The following is a 17,293-nucleotide window of genomic DNA, read 5'->3' as shown; positions in this document are numbered from 1 at the left end:
ACATCATGATAGTCGGCCAAAGTCTGACAAACTACCAGAAGACATAGCAGATGGATAATGAACGACACCAACACTAGATTGAGTGGTCATGGTTGCTGGATATGATGCGGCTGGAGGTAGTGTCCCGGCAGAGTGGGAGTGCAGAGAGTTCATGGGCATTGATCGTTGAGCGGAATCGAGCATCGCTGAAAATGGACTTACTGGAGCTCTAATCTGCTGTTGCAACAAGGAACTTGCCGTCATCAGGACGTCAACCTCGTTGGATAACGGTCCAGTGATTTCGACAGCCTGTGCAACGGCTGATTGCGTAGCAACCGACACTTCATTAACAGTCACTTGTGTAGCAGCATCAGGTGGGGGAGTGAAACCCGCGGAGATCTGATTCGCAACAGCAGCAGAGCGATCCGCAACTACTTGGCGTGCAGCCTGGAATACGACCTGTTGTGCTGCTGCTGCTAACACAGTAGTTGCCTGTGGGCCGATCTCCGACCGTTGTTGACCAGTCACTTCTTGGTCGAACGCTTGTGCGGTAATTGTCAACACATGCTGTTGCTTCGCGAGGGCCTGCAGCTCAGGGCCGGGCTCGCCTGGTGTCGCGGAAGAGATTATTTGAGACTGAGCTTCTTGAGCGACACGCTGAGCAGCTGACGTCAGCACTTGAATCACTTGCGCATCACGCGTGGCAACTGGTGATACCAGACCAGATGATGGCTGGGACCTCAACGGCCTGGAATGAAACACGTGAGAGTGGACGTCCTTGAATATGGACTGACACTGACCTGGGAGATGCCTGAGGAACTGAGGATTCACTTGTCACCCGACGTGGCTTATGCATCTCCCCATTCATAGAACCGCGACGCGAGGCAGAGAACGAGGTGTCAAGGTTCGAGACAGGCACAATATTAAGATGGAAGGTCTGCGTCAGCAGTTCTTCTTGCCCATCTTGAACATACTACGCCGCTAGCATTAGATAACAATGGACGTCCACACAGATGAAACGTACACGGGCTACAACCGTGATGTCACGGCTCTCTGCATCCGGGGGAGGCGTTCCTGACAGCACATCGTCTTCCCAAAATAGCCAGGATGGGAGGGACGGCGAAGTGTACGTAACTATCAAGTTCGATCGCGATGCCTGTGGATCCCATATACGAGGTGCCCAAGACCACCGAAGGCCAACGTAAGCAACACCAGGCGGCGAGCCAGCCACTTTCCGATGGAAAGGGCGAAAAGTCCAAGTGCCATCATGAGGGCTCTTCTTTGCATCTATGTTCCAAATATGATTACCCTTAGACTTGGTCTTTTTACCATCTTCGTTGAAGCGCGAGATATACGGTTGGTTCCACAGATAGTTGCGGATCTGCACGAAATCAAAGTTCAGTCAAGTTATCATCAGATGATCGATTTCATGGGCTAGCCTTCTTCATAGGAATTTTCTCTTCTGGGTAACCTTGTTTGGCCAGCTGCAGGGGCGTCAATATCTCATCGATCACCTCGTGTCTCCAAAGATTACCCACCTCTTCCAAAAATGCATTTGTGAAAGCCTGTATCCGGAATTTAAATGGTCGAAAATCAGGTGACTCATCTAGACGTTGCATTTTCTTTGCCATTAGTGTTTGATGTATCGGCTCTCCTTTTGCATCGGTGGCATCCACTACAGGAAAAAAGGTTATTAATAGTAGAAATCATTCGGAGGAAATACTCACAATTTGAACAGATACTGTTCAAGAACTCGAAGAAGATACGGTCAACTTCCGCGCGATACTCTTGCGGAACTTCATTGCTGTGCCCTTGCGTTGATGTCGGAGACAAATTCTCTGTAGATTGTCGTGTAACAAGAGAACCTGAACGAACGTCATGCCCCGTGACAGTACGAGATGAACTTGAATGATGAGAAATAGTCCTCAATCCTGAGGATTCAGGCGGGCTGTGTGAGACATCGGACTCGTCATGCTCTCCTTCAAGAGATGAAGTTGGACTATGCGACCCAAACGATTGTGCCGTAGGTGCTGAATTCAAAAAATCAAGGGCATTGGAGGGAGTTACCTCGGATATTCCGAACGCCAATGGATTTACATTGTTAGTCGTGAATGAGCCGGATCTAGAAACTCTGCCGATCGGCGGGGTAATGCCCGAGCCGGCATTCGTGAGAGAACGTGGCTGTGAAGATGATGAAGGGAATGCTCCGGTTGTTGAAAATGGGAGTGGTCCGAGAGACGAGCCATTGCTGGGTATCGAATGAAAATTGATGCCGGCGTTGAGGGAACTTCCCGAAAGTGAATGCTGATGGCTGCGATGAGGTAATGTGGTAGCACTGTCCGACCACGAGGTCCGGACGGTGGGGGGAGGGGGGAAATGAGTAGAATGAGGTATGGTTGTCGATAGCGGTGACGTTGAAATGAATTCCGTAGATGAGGGAGGCGGTGCTGAAGATACGGGTATCGAAAAGCCCATGGATGAGGTGGGCGGTTGATGTGAAATTAAACCATATCCTGAAATGGGAGGTTGACCGGCGGAGCTTGTTGGTCGGGAAGCTGAATCTGCAGGCGCATTTGCAGGAACATATGAAGCCGCAGATCGTATGTCAGTCATGGGGGCCGCAACAGCAGAAGAGAAAGGTTGTTGGCTAGACACTGGCGGAGGGATAATATGAAGTGGCGTGTCCTCTTGCGGCTCACGCTTTGGCGCCTTGATAACACGGTCGCCGGCCATTGATGAAGCACACCGTTTCCGAGACATGTCTGCAAGATCACCATTACTTTGACCATCCATAGTACCTAAGTCTGCTGCAGAGGAAAAGTGCATGCCCGACGCCAATTGCTCTTGCGTTAAAGAAACTGCGCTATGTGTCGATGGGGAAACGTTGGAATTTGCACCCAACAAAGAGAAGCGTCGAGGCGAAGGATGTCGTGATATGACTGGAGTATCCGCAATTTTTGTGGCAGCAATAAGCTCAGAGACCAGTGTAATAGTCTTCTTGAGCTCATCAATTCTGACGTTGGCCTCAAGACCCTGACCGCGAGAACATGCTGTACTTGCTGATTGCGCGGTGTGCGCAATACTGCGCATTTACCCAAACACAATTATTCTTGGTCTTGAAGCAGAAGATACGAGAACTTACGTTTTGAGTATGTCTCCGACGACCAGTAGGTGCGAGTCGCCGGGTGTCTCTGGCGAGCTATCGCGCCCAGTGAACAAATCAGGTACATCTGGGGGCGGGAAGATAAAACCTGGGTCTTGTGTCGGCTTTGATGAGCCATTGCTTAAAGGGGGAAACGCCAGCTCAGAAGCTGAACTACCCAAAGCCCCCGGAGACCCAGAAGAATCCAATGCCCCGGCATGCACAGATTGAATCATAGACTGTCCGTTGACCATGATGGACGAGGTATTCATGGTATATGCAGATGACACGCCATGAACGGCGGATGAAGGACCGCTGGAGCCCGAGGTCGGGCTTTGCGGGGAGTGAAGGGAAATATGACTATCCATTCGCGACATCGAGCCGTATGAGAAATTTCGACAAGGAAAATTAGAAATAAAGCCGGGCGCTGGTGCACGCGATGAGCTAGGCGTATCAAGTACATCCATTGAATGCACTCCAGTGGAAGGAGAGGTATCTGCAAGAGAGAGTTGGAGAGCGTTAGGGTCGCCCCGTCGTTGGAAGATGGAAATAGCGTCACGCGGAGTATGAGACATGGTATTTTGTATGAGAGGATCCTCAGGGCGTTGAGGAACGAGAGCTGGGTAACCCAAAGAAAGGGTATTGGAAGGCGATTGAAGGCAGCTAGTGTCCATCTGAACATTTGGGTCCCGCGTATCATGAGGGGACATCATTGATCAAGGAAATGTGCTTCGGAACCAGTGAGCAGCCGCTGACAGCAAAGTTCCTGGGAGATCCGTTATGGAAGACTATGGCAAAAGGTATAAAGAGTTGAAGATCAAGGCGTGATTTTCTACAGAAAGAGATGGTACGGCGACAAGAGCGTCCAGCAGAGGTTGAAAGCAACGGAAAACCTTTGAACAGAAAGATTGCGATTGTTGTCCCGAAATGCTATGGACTGCCCGAATTTTAAGCTACAGACTGTCAGTAAGATCCACGACGCGGGATAAGGTGAATGCAAGAAGCTTTTTATGAGGATGCAAGGACACAAAATAAAAGCGCGGCTTTATCGAAATAGTAGCAGACACAAGAAAGTGAAAGAACATGCAGATTGCATGCAACAAGTTAATGTCACGATTAAATTGTCACAGGCACAATTTCATTATAATTATACCAAAATAATGTAATGGGTATCTCTACTTCAGGTTAGTTCGAAATCATAAAAATTACGAAACCAATCGTACTGAAGCCAGTCTAGCGGATCTTCCGAGACTCCGAGTATTGCCGTCACGTTAATAGCATTCAACTGTATGCTGCGGCCTGTCCTAAAGTCTCGAACCTTCGACTTATATGTACATACATACCACAATCGTCTCAAAGTTCGGCGCCTCACTGGATCCACGATGCAACCCATCATGGTTCGTATCCCCGGTTGCAAACCCTTTCCAAGAGTAATACACTATCAAACACCTTGCTGAATTAATATCGTCTGCGGCTGGGCGATCGAGAGCGATCACGATCTCTCCGACGATCACTGGAAGAACCATCAGTTAAACGTTATCATTGAGGCCGTCAACAAACTCACTCATATCTCGATGCATGTCTATCATACCCTCGTTCGCGTTCACGATCATCACGTGATGGCCGATGATCGCCACCTCGGTCTCCGCCGGGCTTGCCTGCACCCCCGGTTGCACCGGAAGGAGGTGCAGAAGACGGAGGTGGCATTTTGCGCTTTTCACGCTCTTCTTTAAACTTGCCTAGCATGTTTCGCAACTCGTGGTAACCCAAATGCATCTATCGATACGTGGGAATCCATTCTTCAGAACAAATATGAAAAAACAACATACCTTGCCTCCAAAGTGGTCCGCAAGGCGCCGGTCGGAATCGAGCACAGAAAGGTATGCACCGCAAACGTCACACACCCGAAGTTTCTGATGGCCGGAGGCTCCAGACGTATCCGTGAGTTGTTGAAGCTCGCGCTAGATCCAACGCTAGAATGAGATCTTGTTCCCATGGTAGAAATCAATCGAGGGCGCAACATACCTCCTTTTCTGATTTCTCGCTTTTCAACGCTTCAATGGCGGCCATCTCCCTCATTGACTCATCGACCTTTCCTTGTTCACCTGGGGAATGTAAGAAAATTGGTAAACTTCCAAAGGGAAAGACACATACCAAGGGTCTCGATCTTCTCAGTCCCACCCTGAATAGCCAACTCGATCTCAGCGATTTCTCGCATCAAATTGGTTGTCTTCGCGTTCTCCTCTGGTGTCTTCTCCAACCTTCGGTGCGCAGCCCGAATCCTTCTGTCGCACTCATCCACAAAAGCAAATATGTTCGACTCATACTCCATTTGGAAACGAGAAAATATAGGGTCACTTGGGGTTGCCTCTCTAGCTGCCAGAAACTCTGTCTTCAATCGCTCCGTGTGTGATTTTGGGCATGCTCCAAGATCCATTTTCTAAGTTGAGAAGTTCCATTGAAGCACTCGAAAAAAGCAGCGAATTAACATACAGTGTTTGTGAAAAGCGCATGAGGGCATGTCCCGCACAGAAAGTTCCGGCAAACTTTATCATCAGACCAGACGAGGTTGGCATTGGCAACTCCCATTGCCTCAGGGCCCATCATTTGCTAGACACGTAAATTAAAGATAATGCTTCGGCAGCAAGATGAATGATATACCTCGAGGAGCTTCCTCTGCATCTCCGCTAGTCGACCCATTATGTCAGTGCTTTGGAGTTAGAGATTGATAGCTATAGGTGTAATGAAAGGACCAATGTGGTCAAAGTTGAAACACCGGCAAGCTTGTTTGGCTGTCTTTGTCAACAGCTTTGAAATCAAACAAGAGCAAACAGTTATTAATGACTCAACCAAGGCCGAGGCCATCAAAGAATACAACGATTTAATTTACATACAAGCATGGTGTATGCGCAGAGTAAATATTACACAAGTTTGCGATATGAACATTAGCTCGCGATCATGATGTCAGCTATAATAAGACCATCGAATGATGTAATTGATACTTATGGATGCATGGTGAGGCTTGATGCGAAGGAGAGGTATGTGTCAAGGAATGAAAGAATGAAATGGAAGAATCATGAGACATACTGATGCCGGGAAGCACGCGGAACAGAGATATGCGATCACTGAATAGCGATCTAGTTTCCACGTCCACGACCCCGACCACGACCCCGTCCGCGACCCTGCCCACGTCCGCCATCAGGACCCCGCGAATGGATTTTGCCAGGTTCTGAGGAGCCAGGCGGGGAGCCGGTGTGGGGTAATTTGGCAGATTGAGTATTAGGACGAGTTTGGTCGACGTTTGGTTTTTTGGCGCGAGTCTGCTGACGGCTCTTGGCAGAGCCATCCCGCGCAAACGGCGAAAGGGGAGAAGGCGAATCATGTCTCGTATCCTTTGGACTCGAGACCTTTGGTGTTGGTGGCGGTGTGAATCCTCCGAACGTCATCAGAAGGTTCTGGATCTCGGAAAACTTGTCACTATCTCGGGGAAGTTTCTTGAACAGTGGCTGATTGGTCTGTCCAGACGTCACCTGCGTCCACGCATTTCCGATATCTTGGGTGGAAGCCAGACCCTTCTCAAGGATCAGCCATACAACCTCGGGCTTGCCAGATTCCAAAGCTAGAGAAAGAAGCGACACTGGTGGTGAGAGGCTATAAATCGCGCTATGGTCGTCGTCTTGCTTCGGATCATATGACTGGAAGAAATGGTTTATGATTGGGATGCAACCCTGCTGAAGCGCCAAGTGGAAGGCCGACAGCCCTGCAGCGTTACGCTCTTCCGGATCTGCACCTAGAACGTAAAACATGGAGTTAGATTACTCGTGACAGCGGTAATTAAAACAGCGTGACTGACTGTGGGCGTCTAGCCACTCCACGAGGTCAACATCACCTTGCTGTGCAGCGATATGCAACAATGTTTCCTTCGGATCTTCAGGTGGCCTCTTAACGTATGTTTCACAACCAAGCTTGATTTCGCCTGCAGCGGCATCGACATTTTCTTCCCAGACTGCCTTCCTGACTTTGACGGCGTCTCCCTCACGTGCAGCCGAAAAAGCTTCTGATCTTGTGGTCTGGACACGCCGTTGCTGAGCCTCAGCAGTCTCAGCCGCTCTTTTACGAGCGGCTACAGATTCTGCCTTTTTGGACGCTACTTTAGCTTGTTGCCTCTCAGCTGCCTCTTTACGTTCTAGAAAGGGGTTATTTATAATTGTAATGACTAAAGACGAATCACATACCCTTCTCGCGTTGCCGTGCTTCAAAAGCTTTGCGCTCAGCTGTCTTTTCAGCACGCCTTTTTTCAGCCTCGACTTGCTCTGCGCGATTCCGTTCGATTCGAGCCCTATATTGCTCAGGGGTCTCGGGGGAGAGAGATCGACGACGATAATTACGGTGAGGGTCGGCTACACCAGGCGTTCTATTGCCATCGAACAACAAATGGGGAAATAAATCACTTACGCCGTTTAAAACGCATACGTCCCCCATTCAAAAATTGGGAGAAAAGAAACCTGTGAAGAATGCATCAGGATTGTACCTAGTATGTAAGCGACTGTAATAACGCACATGAAAAATGCAACACGGTCTGCTTCGTTCTCAGAGTTGTAGAGATCGTCCTCGTAGTCCTCGTAGTCGTCATATTCGTCATATTCGTCGTCATCGTCGTCCATGCCATGATGGTACATCCGTCTGGGGCCAGTAGGCGGATTCAGGTGCCTTTGGAGGACAGTGTATGCATCACCAACTGCCTGAAACTGTGCAGTAGCATCGGCGTTATTAGGATTTTTATCTGGATGAGTGCGCAGCGCATGCTGAAAATTATATTATTGGAGTAGCCGCCAAAGTACTTTGGCCGGATAACTCACCTGCCTATAAGCAGATTTGACCTCCTCGAGAGTGGCACCCTGAACATGGTTTTTGATTAAATGCGCTTCTACAACAATAAGAATCTTATACCTCTTGAAGACCGAGAATGGAGTATGCCTCAGCAACGGACGAGTGCTTGACCATGGCACCACGGTGGAAAAGGATAACGAGAAAAGCAGGCAATGAAGGTCGCGCTAACAAACGCGCTCCAAATTGGGAATCGCTCCAATTTTTTTTTGCCTAGTTCAAGCTTAGTTCGTCTAACTTCAAAGAAGCACCTTTCTATTCAGTTTGCCTTAGGGAGACTAGCTTGGGCAATTTGCCTATCTAAAGTGTACAGCATTCTCTGGTTTCGACTGATACTGGCCCATCATGGCTATTCACAATGCTTCTGGAACACCTTCCCTGGACGGCCAGGTTGCCAATGCACCAGGCTTGACAAGTACTGCCAGTACTGGTTCCGCAATACCCCAAGATGCAGGGACAGCCTCATCCTCTATCATTAGCAGCCTTATAGGTGATAAGTACGTTCTCCGTAATATCTCTAGCGACCTGCGAGATACTGAGGGCTATTTGAAAGTATAGCCCCTACTTCCAAGCTGGTTTCGGTCTTATGGTCCGTATTACATTTCCAGAATTTCTTTGTTCACACTTGACACGTGAACCAGGGTGTCGGCGTCGGTTTAACTGTACTTCGCCAAGGTCTGGTCTTTGGTACTACCGCACTTCGCCGACGTCTTCTCGTATCATTAGAGGTGAACAACAAAGACCGCGCATATGAGTGGTTTCTCGCATGGCTTGCACACAATGCACAATCAGCTGCTCCAACTTCTCGAAGAACCGAGTCTTGGTTACGCAGCCATCAACTAAGTGTTGAAACTGCGGTTGAACAACGCAGTAATGGGAGTTCTTCTGTTCTATTCAGGCTGGTCGCAGGTCCAGGAACGCATTGGTTCAAGTATGGCGGAGCTTGGATGCAGGTCAGTCGCATCATGTGTCACACGGAACATATTTTCATAACATTACTATGACAATACGATCAAGATGAAAAGAGAACGTGAGACGCGCTCGATGCAACTCATGTCGGGCACGCCATGGGAAACTGTGACAGTAACAACACTCTCCAGAGATCGCCATCTTTTCTCGAAGCTCCTCGCAGAAGCACGCGACCTTGCTCTCCGCGGTCAAGAAGGAAAACTAGTGATCAGAACCGCATGGGGGATCGAATGGAAGCCATTTGGTCAACCTCGGCGAAAGCGTCCACTACATAGTGTCGTGCTGGATACTGGTGTAAGTGAAAAGGTTGAACAGGATGTCAACGCGTTTCTGCAACGACGCCAATGGTATGCGGACCGGGGCATTCCATATCGAAGGGGATATCTTTTGCACGGCCCTCCTGGTTCAGGCAAGACTTCCTATATTCAGGCTTTGGCAGGATCGTTATCATATGACATATGCCTACTCAATTTGTCGGAACGAGGACTCGGCGACGATAAACTCAATCACCTGTTATCGAATGCCCCGGAGCGTAGCATTATACTCATCGAAGACGTGGATGCCGCATTTAACAAACGCATGCAAACAAGCGAGGATGGGTGAGTTGATGAGTCTGATGCCTCGGAACGCACGGCTAACATCACATGCTATAGATATCAGTCCTCTGTCACATTCTCTGGCTTCTTGAACGCTTTGGATGGTGTTGCCTCGGGAGAAGAGCGGATTATCTTCATGACGACAAATCACTTTGGAAATTTGGATCCTGCACTCATCAGACCGGGGCGTGTTGATCTAAGCGTGCTTGTTGATAATGCGTCACCCGTACAGGCACGCACGCTCTTTACACGTTTCTACGGCGGCAGTGAGTCTATCCGACCGGAGCTTATAGAACGCATGGGGCAGCATGTAGAAGAATTCACTGTGAAAGAGATGTCCAATGGGAGGGAGATTAGCATGGCTGCCCTCCAAGGCTTGTTCATCCGGAACAATGCTCAGGATGCGGTCAAGACCCTCCCCGAGCTATTCGTAGACAGACGGACATGAGTAGACGTAGGTACTTGTATGGTATCCTTTCACAAAGATCCGGTGTTCGTGAAACACTGCGAGAAATTCCACTAGAAGATTGGCTTACGCCTGCGGCCGGTGAATTTTGAATCTCTTGGCACTCCTTCTTTTCCTCGTTGGCGATACAGCTAATGATGTCACTGAGCAAACAGGCATGGTCGGTTTCCATCTGGCTTACCTCTTTTTTCTTCAGGATCCAATCCTTGTCTTTCATATTCTTTCTTTTCCCACTTACATCCCTCTTCCTTTCCTTTTCCCTTCTTCTCTCAAATCTTACTTGCTCGTCATCTTCACCCTCTATGCCCTTAGGCATTTGCTGCTGTGTGCCTCCTCCGCCAACAAACAAGCAGAGGAACACCTTCCTTGCTTTCTTGGAATTTGGGTAATCTACAACGACACCTCCTCCAAAGCCAGCCTTCTGCGCTATCGAGGTAATCAGTTGTATCTGGTCGTCGGAAGTCGGGTAAAATTGAAAGACTGCTCGAGAGGGATTTCGAAGAGCAGAGTGTAGAGTCGTGAAGAAACGAGTAAGACGGTGTGGGGGTGAAGACGTTGGATGCGATGTTTCAGCGTTCAAAAGCCATTGCAAGACAGATATACTAGTAGACTATAAGATAACATCACGAAAAGAAAGTCTAGTCACGGACCTTATCGCTCCATCGAAGCTTCCTGGTCGGAAACCAAATCCCTGACCTATGTCTTGCAAGAAAAGGTCGCCGTCAATATCCCTCTCTAGTGCAACCTCTGATTATGATCAGCCACGTGTAGTTCTTACTATGCTAAAACCTTGGAGCTCACCGAGCATACTTGGCGCGATATCTACGCCTGCCCAGATGTGTCCTTCTTCCTCCAAAATCTCACCTGAAAGCCCCGATCCGCATCCTATATCTAACAGAAAAGCAGGTTCATCTGAAGTAAGATTTAGCAACTCAAGAGCACGGTATGTCATATCCGCCTGGATCTGTTGATTACGGGTGCTTGTATGACACTGAGAAGAGCAAGGGGATGTACATGCGAATAAGCATACTTTTGAGTGTATTTTTTGGCTTCAACATCGCCATAATACTATAGATGTCCAAAAATCAGTCTCACATCGCCTGTGAGTCGACGAAAATAAAATATACAATTTCTGGTGGGGCCTGGTGCTCTGGCCGTGACATATTTTTTGAGTAGCTTTGATGATAGCAGCCTGTAAGGGTCCTAAGGGACTGGTTTTGCGGGTTGGCTCTATCATCCCGGACCTTTTATGCCTTTTTTGTTTCTTGTCATCTGCTTGCTAGAGGTCTATTCGAATTTCCATCCTTCTTTGCTCAGTTATCAATTTGCAGTTTTGTTTCCTTGCCGCATGGCGGCTACTGGTTCTTCATCGTCTCATTCTGTTGGCGATGCTTTGGCTCGTCCCGTCGCTCTGGTGGTTTCAGATTAAGAACTTCCTGAGGATGGAAGCCCCGTTGTGTCGACGTGTGTATCTTGGGGTCACTCGAGTTCATTTGTATTTTGTGAACCAGTTTCCGTTGGGTGATCTTTTGCCAGCCACTGTCTCTAGTCTTGGTCGCATCATTAATCATTTCTAGACCTTTACCTAGGAACGATACTTCGAAATTGCGCGTGCTCATTCTGTCCGTGTCGCACCGGTGGCCCGGGATCCTCGTGTGTGTGCAGGACTTGTTGTGTGTACATGTCTGTGGTCATTATTGTGCACCTAATATCATTGTTTTAAAGCACCTGAGGGTTTCCGGGTGTGATTTTTCTTGCCTGTTCCTTTTGCAATTGATCATCGCACTCAGCTGGCCAAGCATTCTCATACTGATGGGATTGAATGCTTGTAGATGCGGACTCGTGAAATGTCATCCGCGCTCTCCTGATTCTGTTGTTCACGAAGACCAAAGTTTCCGACCATCCGAACTTTTGAAGAGAAGCTGGAAATTATCAAGGGATCCAAGTGTTCGACGCAGAGGAGCATGTGCCATTTGTGCCTATAATGTGTGTGCCAGCGAACTCAAGTGTGTGGATCTACAGAAGTCTCCTTTGCATTTGCCGCGCGATGAATCGATGATTGCTTGCCAGAGCATACCTTACCTCCTAGTTATGATCTTGAATTGCTATTCTATATCCAGGACAGTACGCAAATCAGAATGCTACAGCAGCGCAATCTCCAAAGTATTCAAACTCGAGAAAGGAGAAAAAAGATGTTATTATGAGTCATTGGACCTGCGCAATCGCGCCCATGAACGTTTGAATAGTTTGATTCATTGAGCAGCGGTGCACTGAGCACAATGACCAATTTCAAAAGGATAGACATATACTTGCATAAAACAAATCTTGACACAGCGGTCAGTCGTCGAGATGATGTCATCCTTGGTAACATACTGTAATGGACATTTTATATCTGCCGACTGCAGCGAGTCTTGAGTGCAACGAGCGCACAGGTACGGTGCTATTCATCATCTCACCACATAGGAGGTGAAGTCGAACACCTGTATCATCATAGTTCCGATATGTTCATCTGCGTACTTGTGTGGGTTTGCCAGCGTTACAAAGATGGTGTTCTCTGATCAGCGAAGTCGTCCCCTTGATTTTTGGGCCACTGCAGGTGCCGATTTATATGTGGCGAGAAGAATTAGCTTTTCTAAATCACTTTATGAAATTCAAACATCGAATCCTCGCATCAGGTGGTCGATAACGGAGTCCTTTGCATATCGGGTTATGAATACCGGGTGAATATTCACTTGTTCCAGGGATTTCAATGAGGTGAAGGTGCGTGCAGGGATGCTAGCGCAGAGGGAGGTAGATTTTATGACGATAATCGGCTCCTTAAGTTGGACTACTGCCCAGGCCTGGGTCGCGCTGAGCACCAGTGCTTAGCTCACCACCAATCAATATCCTTGATTTACGGTTGAGATTCAAGTACGGCTACTGCCCGTACCGTGCCATATGTCATAGTGTCCTCGATACCCTCGACGGTACAGTACGGGTCACTGTACGATCATACAGGTGATACAAAAATTACAGTAGCTAGTGTGTAGTATCAGTGATGGCAAACGCCGAAGGGAAGTAGTATCACGAACATTGAGGCAGCGGACGCAAGGTCACAAAATGAAACAATTATTTACTAGCAGCACACAAATAGCACAAGTGGAGCAATTTGTATTTCGGGATTGCAAGAGCGCTGCCAAGAGACGGATTCAGAAATGGTTCAAATCAATAGTTCATGCGGGAGGACTCGCATATCATGAACCATGATGCCCCTAGCACAATAGAATTCCAGTACCGGCAGGTTATGAAATAGTCACAATCAATTGAACACGCTCCTGCAGGCCCAGGTTCTACCGGAATTTCTGCCATACGACAGCAATAACAATTCTGCCAAATCGATCAGAATCGTGCCCATGAGTATATGCAGGATATAAAAGCTCGTCGTCATCCATCAGTGTTTCCTCATCCTCAGAGATATCAATCAAGATCCCCTTCAGAATATTCCATATCACCTTGCACAGAAAATGTGTTTCTCTTTCCTCGCCGTCATCAGTGTTGGTTTGGCAGCATCTATGTCTGTCAGTGCATGTACGGGCCAATCACAAATTTGCTTAACATCTCGCGATTGCTGCGGTGGTTTGACTTGTGCTTATGATGTAGTGAGTATGAGCAGGTCGTTGTGCAACCAGGATTCAACTACATGACTCACCTGCCCGCCTTAGTATGGCCCGGGATCCACCAAAGGATTGACCTGCATGTACGTTGGCAATAAAGAAACCAAAACCGGACAAACACCGGAGTGATTCTTTTCATCAAATAAGTGTTGGATGAAGTGCAAGGGACACGGACATGGTTGACGAGGAAGAGAAACTTGGAAGAGCGTTGGCACCTTGATAGTGGTTTCGTCAACAAGAAGTTGCAGGTGGCAAAGCTACCGGTGGAACATTTTTTCTTTTATGTAAAAGAAAAGAAAAAAATAAAGAAGGTGAAAGTAAAAACGGGAAAAGATCATAATACATCACTCCTTGCCAGGTAGATTGAGTCAACTCAAAGTCACTGAATGTGCGCTATCCGGAGGAGATTGTCATCTTGATACGACAAGCACCTATGCAAATGGGCATACATCTTCTTATGAACGGTATCTTGTACCTGGCCCTCCTCATTTTTGACGAACTCTCATGTCGATGTGCGGCAGATCGCTAGCGCAGTCAGGCAGCGAGCCTGACCTCTTCAAAACGCTATCCTTGGCCATGTCGCCGAACGCCTTTATTTTGCCCTCCGTCTGGCCTCCGACTGTGACCTCTGGAATCGTGCTAAAGTCGCCCTCTTTGGCTCGCAGCGCAGCTAATGCTTCGATCAGCCACACTAGGCAATTCCACTGTGCATCATTCTGCACGAGTGGGACTTGCGCAAGGATATCATTTATGCGCTCTGCCTGCGTGACCAACGGTTCGTGTGCAGGCAGCTTTGCGATGAGTACCCTTCCTATGACCATACCTTCTCGAAGACCATTGGCAGCTTTATTTTCGTACCGCCATTCTGGCATGCCGTTGAGATTGAATTTGACGCCTGATTGGATTGTGTTGACGGTGTGGTATATGTGGCAGTCATGGATGGACGTATTGCGAGTTTCTTGCTTGGGTGAGAGCACGAGAGCGAAGTGAAATCCTGGCTTTGAGTTGCGATGGTGGAGTGCGATGTATAGACGGTGCTTGTTGCGAGGCATGGATCTATGAAAAGAAATATTATGATGGAAAAGAGTAGTCTAAGTAGTTCCTTACCAGCTTCAAGGCGAGATTCTACTATGTGGTACATGTCACTTGAATACTAACATGGTGCATTGGGAATTGACGCGCACGCGTGGGAGTACGTTCAGAGCCGCAAGTTATTGCGTCGTTGAAAGGGAGAATGGGCGCGATTGCGCAGGTCCAATGACTCGTATTGACATATTATTTTCACATTTCTCGAGCTTGAATACTTTGGAGACTGCGCTGGTGTTTTGCGTACTGTCGTGGATATGGAATAGCAATTCAGGATTATAGCTAGAAGGTAATGTATCGCACGTTGAGACAGCGGGGCTTCCATCATCAAAAAGTTTTTGATCTGAAACCACCAGAGCGACAAGATCCGGAGCCAAAGCATCGCCAACAAAATGGAATGATGCAAGGAAAACACAAAGTGTCTGCAGCGTCGCCATTTGAACAGTATATAGATGTCCAAAAATAAGTCTCACATGATGAGTCGACGAAAATAAAATCTACAATTTCTGGCGGGGTCTGGTGCTCTGGCCGTGACATATTTTTCAAGCAGCTTTGATGATGATGGCAGGTTTGTTAGAATCGACAAGCACGTGGATTCCATATTCAGTAATGGAATCATGGAATTTAGAGGTACAGGAGGTACCGCCGTCATGGTTCTATGGATGAGGCGAGCATCGTCACAGTATGAATATAGTGCACCAAGCCGAAGCCGAAACCGCAAGCGCATGTAGACTCTGGAGCCTAGGATCATCCTACTCGTCCCCATCCTGGACACTCGCATCTTCATCTTCATTTTCATCTTCTTTGCCTTCTTCCTCGTCCGTGACCTTTACTTCATGTTCTTTAAATTGCTCAGCCCCATGTCTCTGCACACGTCGAGGTCTCCTGTTGGCCTCCACAACAGTGACCTTTATCCAGAGTTGAGCGACGTAGCACGCCACACCGCCAAAGGCAAGCGCAAACCACATCCATCGCATGCGACGGAACCGAAGGTCTGCTTCATCCATTCGGCTCTCCTCGGCTTTGGGAGGGTTGGTCAGGGGTCGTGGTATTAACGACAGCAACGACTGTTTTTGCGCAGGAGCAACAAGATACTGCCGCGGTATTTGTGAGACTTCTGTCTGCACATTGCGTGCGTGCTCTGTGAGCGTCGGGTATGAGTCTTCTAGAATACATCGCATTAAATGGTCCGGGAATGGCGGATCAAGTAACAGGAGAATGTGCGAGGCTAGGCAAACATCAAGAGTCGTGGGCCTAATAACTAGCTCAGACAACACAAAAGGAAAAAAAAACGCTAATATTGCTCACCGTTCCCCAAAGAAAAACTTCTGTCCATTCAGTAACTTCGCATAAAGAGCAAATGATGCCTTCGCTAGCGCAGATACCTGCAATGTAGTAGACGTCGGGTCTATCTAAGCAAATAAAGGGTATCTCACTTTGTCCCGTTCAAAAGCGCGCGCATAGTTGTCTTTAGGGTCGTCTTTCTTTTGTCGTTTCCCGAATGAGTCCTTCTCTGATTCAGAGGCTGTTTGTGTCCACAAACCTGCAGCCTCTAAGCGTGGTCGATACATTTCACGTATCCGGCCAGGTACATAGTAGCGCTGCGGAATGGGAAGCATAGATGCCATGATGGGATTTGTAAGTTTCCAGAAGTTGTCGTCCACAGAATAGAACGAATATGCCTATGGGAATATCAACCATTGAACGGCCTACAAATGGTATGTATATACTCACCACGAGGTCCCCAATATTCGCCTCAACATGCGAGCACCAAGCAGTTCGCTTTGCTCTTTGTAGTGCACTTAGAGACGCGTCGAGATCCCTTGCACCTGATGAAGTAGACTTTGCCAGCGAAGAAACGAAGGAAATGATGGCTGGGACGGATGACACTGTGGCATGGCCATGTGTGAGGAAGGGAAGCCTTCCTGCGGAATAACCCTATGAGATGGAAGCCCAAGCGACGAGATATATAAACGTACCACTAGGGGACACGTCGGGGTTAGTACATTCTACAACTTCGAATTTCCCTGGAATAGTCAGTTGCAGGTAGAAAACCGCTGCAATACATGTGGGGTCAATAGATGGTAGATTCCATCTAGAAGGCCAAATGTGCAGCGTGCATAACACTGAGGTTGGCTGTGTAGCTGCTGTAGACATCATATCTCCGAGAAAGCAGAAGAGGTGCTGTTTAATTGAACGCCGTTATTTGGCGACGGCTTTAGAATTCAACATGTACATACAAATCCAAATACTCTCGCTTTGCCATTGTCTGTCATTGTGCCATCAAAGTAGCCCTTGCTGTGAACACAGGTCGTTGCAGTAACCCTTCCTCTGTCGTTCAGCAATTCACAATGAAACGCCCTCCGTACTATATTTCCATGAGGCTGTAGTAAGTGATGATATTCCAGATTCATGGTCAACTATTTTACAATTTTTGCAGACACCCTAATGATCATATTCTTCAAGAGATGGTTCTGAAGATACCAGACAGCACGTCGAAACAAACAACAGAACA

At 47.9% G+C, this 17,293-nt stretch overlaps 7 protein-coding genes across 7 annotated transcripts; 1 reads left to right on the top strand and 6 right to left on the bottom strand.

Moving 5' to 3' along the window:
- Positions 1–3: 3 nt before the first annotated feature.
- Positions 4–3,831, bottom strand: F5147DRAFT_573426 (uncharacterized protein; the record flags this gene model as incomplete). The annotated part of the gene is made up of 7 exons (XM_041431157.1): positions 4–727; positions 774–952; positions 1,004–1,360; positions 1,494–1,654; positions 1,707–2,426; positions 2,700–3,061; positions 3,122–3,831. The coding sequence occupies 7 exons, from the start codon at positions 3,829–3,831 to the stop codon at positions 4–6; spliced, it is 3,213 nt and encodes a 1,070-aa protein (XP_041294894.1).
- Positions 3,832–4,230: 399 nt separating this feature from the next.
- F5147DRAFT_686238 (uncharacterized protein) lies at positions 4,231–5,898 on the bottom strand. The gene is made up of 7 exons (XM_041436740.1): positions 5,783–5,898; positions 5,615–5,731; positions 5,276–5,561; positions 5,147–5,226; positions 4,951–5,082; positions 4,686–4,897; positions 4,231–4,634 (listed from the first exon to the last, which is right to left on the bottom strand). The coding sequence occupies exons 1-7, from the start codon at positions 5,819–5,821 to the stop codon at positions 4,580–4,582; spliced, it is 921 nt and encodes a 306-aa protein (XP_041294893.1). The 5' UTR covers positions 5,822–5,898; the 3' UTR covers positions 4,231–4,579.
- A 91-nt stretch (positions 5,899–5,989) lies between these two features.
- On the bottom strand, positions 5,990–8,169 carry F5147DRAFT_686236 (DnaJ-domain-containing protein). Its single transcript, XM_041436739.1, has 7 exons — positions 8,072–8,169; positions 7,981–8,019; positions 7,682–7,926; positions 7,577–7,626; positions 7,357–7,521; positions 6,975–7,307; positions 5,990–6,911 (listed from the first exon to the last, which is right to left on the bottom strand). Exons 1-7 carry the CDS (start codon positions 8,123–8,125, stop codon positions 6,259–6,261), a joined length of 1,539 nt encoding a protein of 512 aa, XP_041294892.1. The 5' UTR covers positions 8,126–8,169; the 3' UTR covers positions 5,990–6,258.
- Positions 8,170–8,353: 184 nt separating this feature from the next.
- Positions 8,354–10,021, top strand: F5147DRAFT_771815 (BCS1 N terminal-domain-containing protein; the record flags this gene model as incomplete). The annotated part of the gene is made up of 5 exons (XM_041441289.1): positions 8,354–8,505; positions 8,567–8,597; positions 8,650–8,961; positions 9,026–9,576; positions 9,631–10,021. The coding sequence occupies 5 exons, from the start codon at positions 8,354–8,356 to the stop codon at positions 10,019–10,021; spliced, it is 1,437 nt and encodes a 478-aa protein (XP_041294891.1).
- A 71-nt stretch (positions 10,022–10,092) lies between these two features.
- On the bottom strand, positions 10,093–11,202 carry F5147DRAFT_744806 (S-adenosyl-L-methionine-dependent methyltransferase; the record flags this gene model as incomplete). The annotated part of the gene is made up of 6 exons (XM_041439709.1): positions 10,093–10,170; positions 10,221–10,641; positions 10,690–10,786; positions 10,841–11,019; positions 11,070–11,107; positions 11,167–11,202. The coding sequence occupies 6 exons, from the start codon at positions 11,200–11,202 to the stop codon at positions 10,093–10,095; spliced, it is 849 nt and encodes a 282-aa protein (XP_041294890.1).
- Positions 11,203–14,089: 2,887 nt separating this feature from the next.
- F5147DRAFT_94794 (uncharacterized protein) lies at positions 14,090–14,992 on the bottom strand. The gene is made up of 2 exons (XM_041444485.1): positions 14,800–14,992; positions 14,090–14,748 (listed from the first exon to the last, which is right to left on the bottom strand). The coding sequence occupies exon 2, from the start codon at positions 14,742–14,744 to the stop codon at positions 14,178–14,180; it is 567 nt and encodes a 188-aa protein (XP_041294889.1). The 5' UTR covers positions 14,745–14,748; positions 14,800–14,992; the 3' UTR covers positions 14,090–14,177.
- Positions 14,993–15,247: 255 nt separating this feature from the next.
- F5147DRAFT_686227 (outer mitochondrial membrane transport complex protein-domain-containing protein) lies at positions 15,248–16,945 on the bottom strand. The gene is made up of 5 exons (XM_041436738.1): positions 16,758–16,945; positions 16,513–16,703; positions 16,215–16,460; positions 16,087–16,163; positions 15,248–16,032 (listed from the first exon to the last, which is right to left on the bottom strand). The coding sequence occupies exons 1-5, from the start codon at positions 16,936–16,938 to the stop codon at positions 15,531–15,533; spliced, it is 1,197 nt and encodes a 398-aa protein (XP_041294888.1). The 5' UTR covers positions 16,939–16,945; the 3' UTR covers positions 15,248–15,530.
- Positions 16,946–17,293: the final 348 nt, after the last annotated feature.

The sequence above is a fragment of the Suillus discolor genome, assembly GCF_016758755.1.
Source record: "Suillus discolor strain FC423 chromosome Unknown F5147scaffold_17, whole genome shotgun sequence".
NCBI classification, from domain to species: Eukaryota; Fungi; Basidiomycota; class Agaricomycetes; order Boletales; family Suillaceae; genus Suillus; species Suillus discolor.
The sequence above is the reverse complement of the archived record's forward strand: the minus strand, read 5'-3'. Positions and strand labels throughout refer to the sequence as shown.

Bases quoted from the DNA above. Each gene is read 5' to 3' on its own strand.
- F5147DRAFT_686238 (XM_041436740.1), bottom strand. From the start codon at position 5,821: ATGGGTCGACTAGCGGAGATGCAGAGGAAGCTCCTCGAG. The intron at 5,562-5,614 runs GTATGTTAATTC...TTCTCAACTTAG, and splicing joins ATGCGCTTTTCACAAACACT to AAAATGGATCTTGGAGCATG. The intron at 4,635-4,685 runs GTGAGTTTGTTG...TGGTTCTTCCAG, and splicing joins AGACATGCATCGAGATATGA to TGATCGTCGGAGAGATCGTG.
- F5147DRAFT_686236 (XM_041436739.1), bottom strand. From the start codon at position 8,125: ATGGTCAAGCACTCGTCCGTTGCTGAGGCATACTCCATTCTCGGTCTT. The intron at 8,020-8,071 runs GTATAAGATTCT...AACCATGTTCAG, and splicing joins CCATTCTCGGTCTTCAAGAG to GGTGCCACTCTCGAGGAGGT. The intron at 7,308-7,356 runs GTATGTGATTCG...ACCCCTTTCTAG, and splicing joins AGCACGGCAACGCGAGAAGG to AACGTAAAGAGGCAGCTGAG.
- F5147DRAFT_94794 (XM_041444485.1), bottom strand. From the start codon at position 14,744: ATGCCTCGCAACAAGCACCGTCTATACATCGCACTCCACCATCGCAAC.
- F5147DRAFT_686227 (XM_041436738.1), bottom strand. From the start codon at position 16,938: ATGATGTCTACAGCAGCTACACAGCCAACCTCAGTGTTATGCACGCTG. The intron at 16,461-16,512 runs GTGAGTATATAC...ATATTCCCATAG, and splicing joins CGAATATTGGGGACCTCGTG to GCATATTCGTTCTATTCTGT. The intron at 16,164-16,214 runs GTGAGATACCCT...ACTACATTGCAG, and splicing joins GCGCTTTTGAACGGGACAAA to GTATCTGCGCTAGCGAAGGC.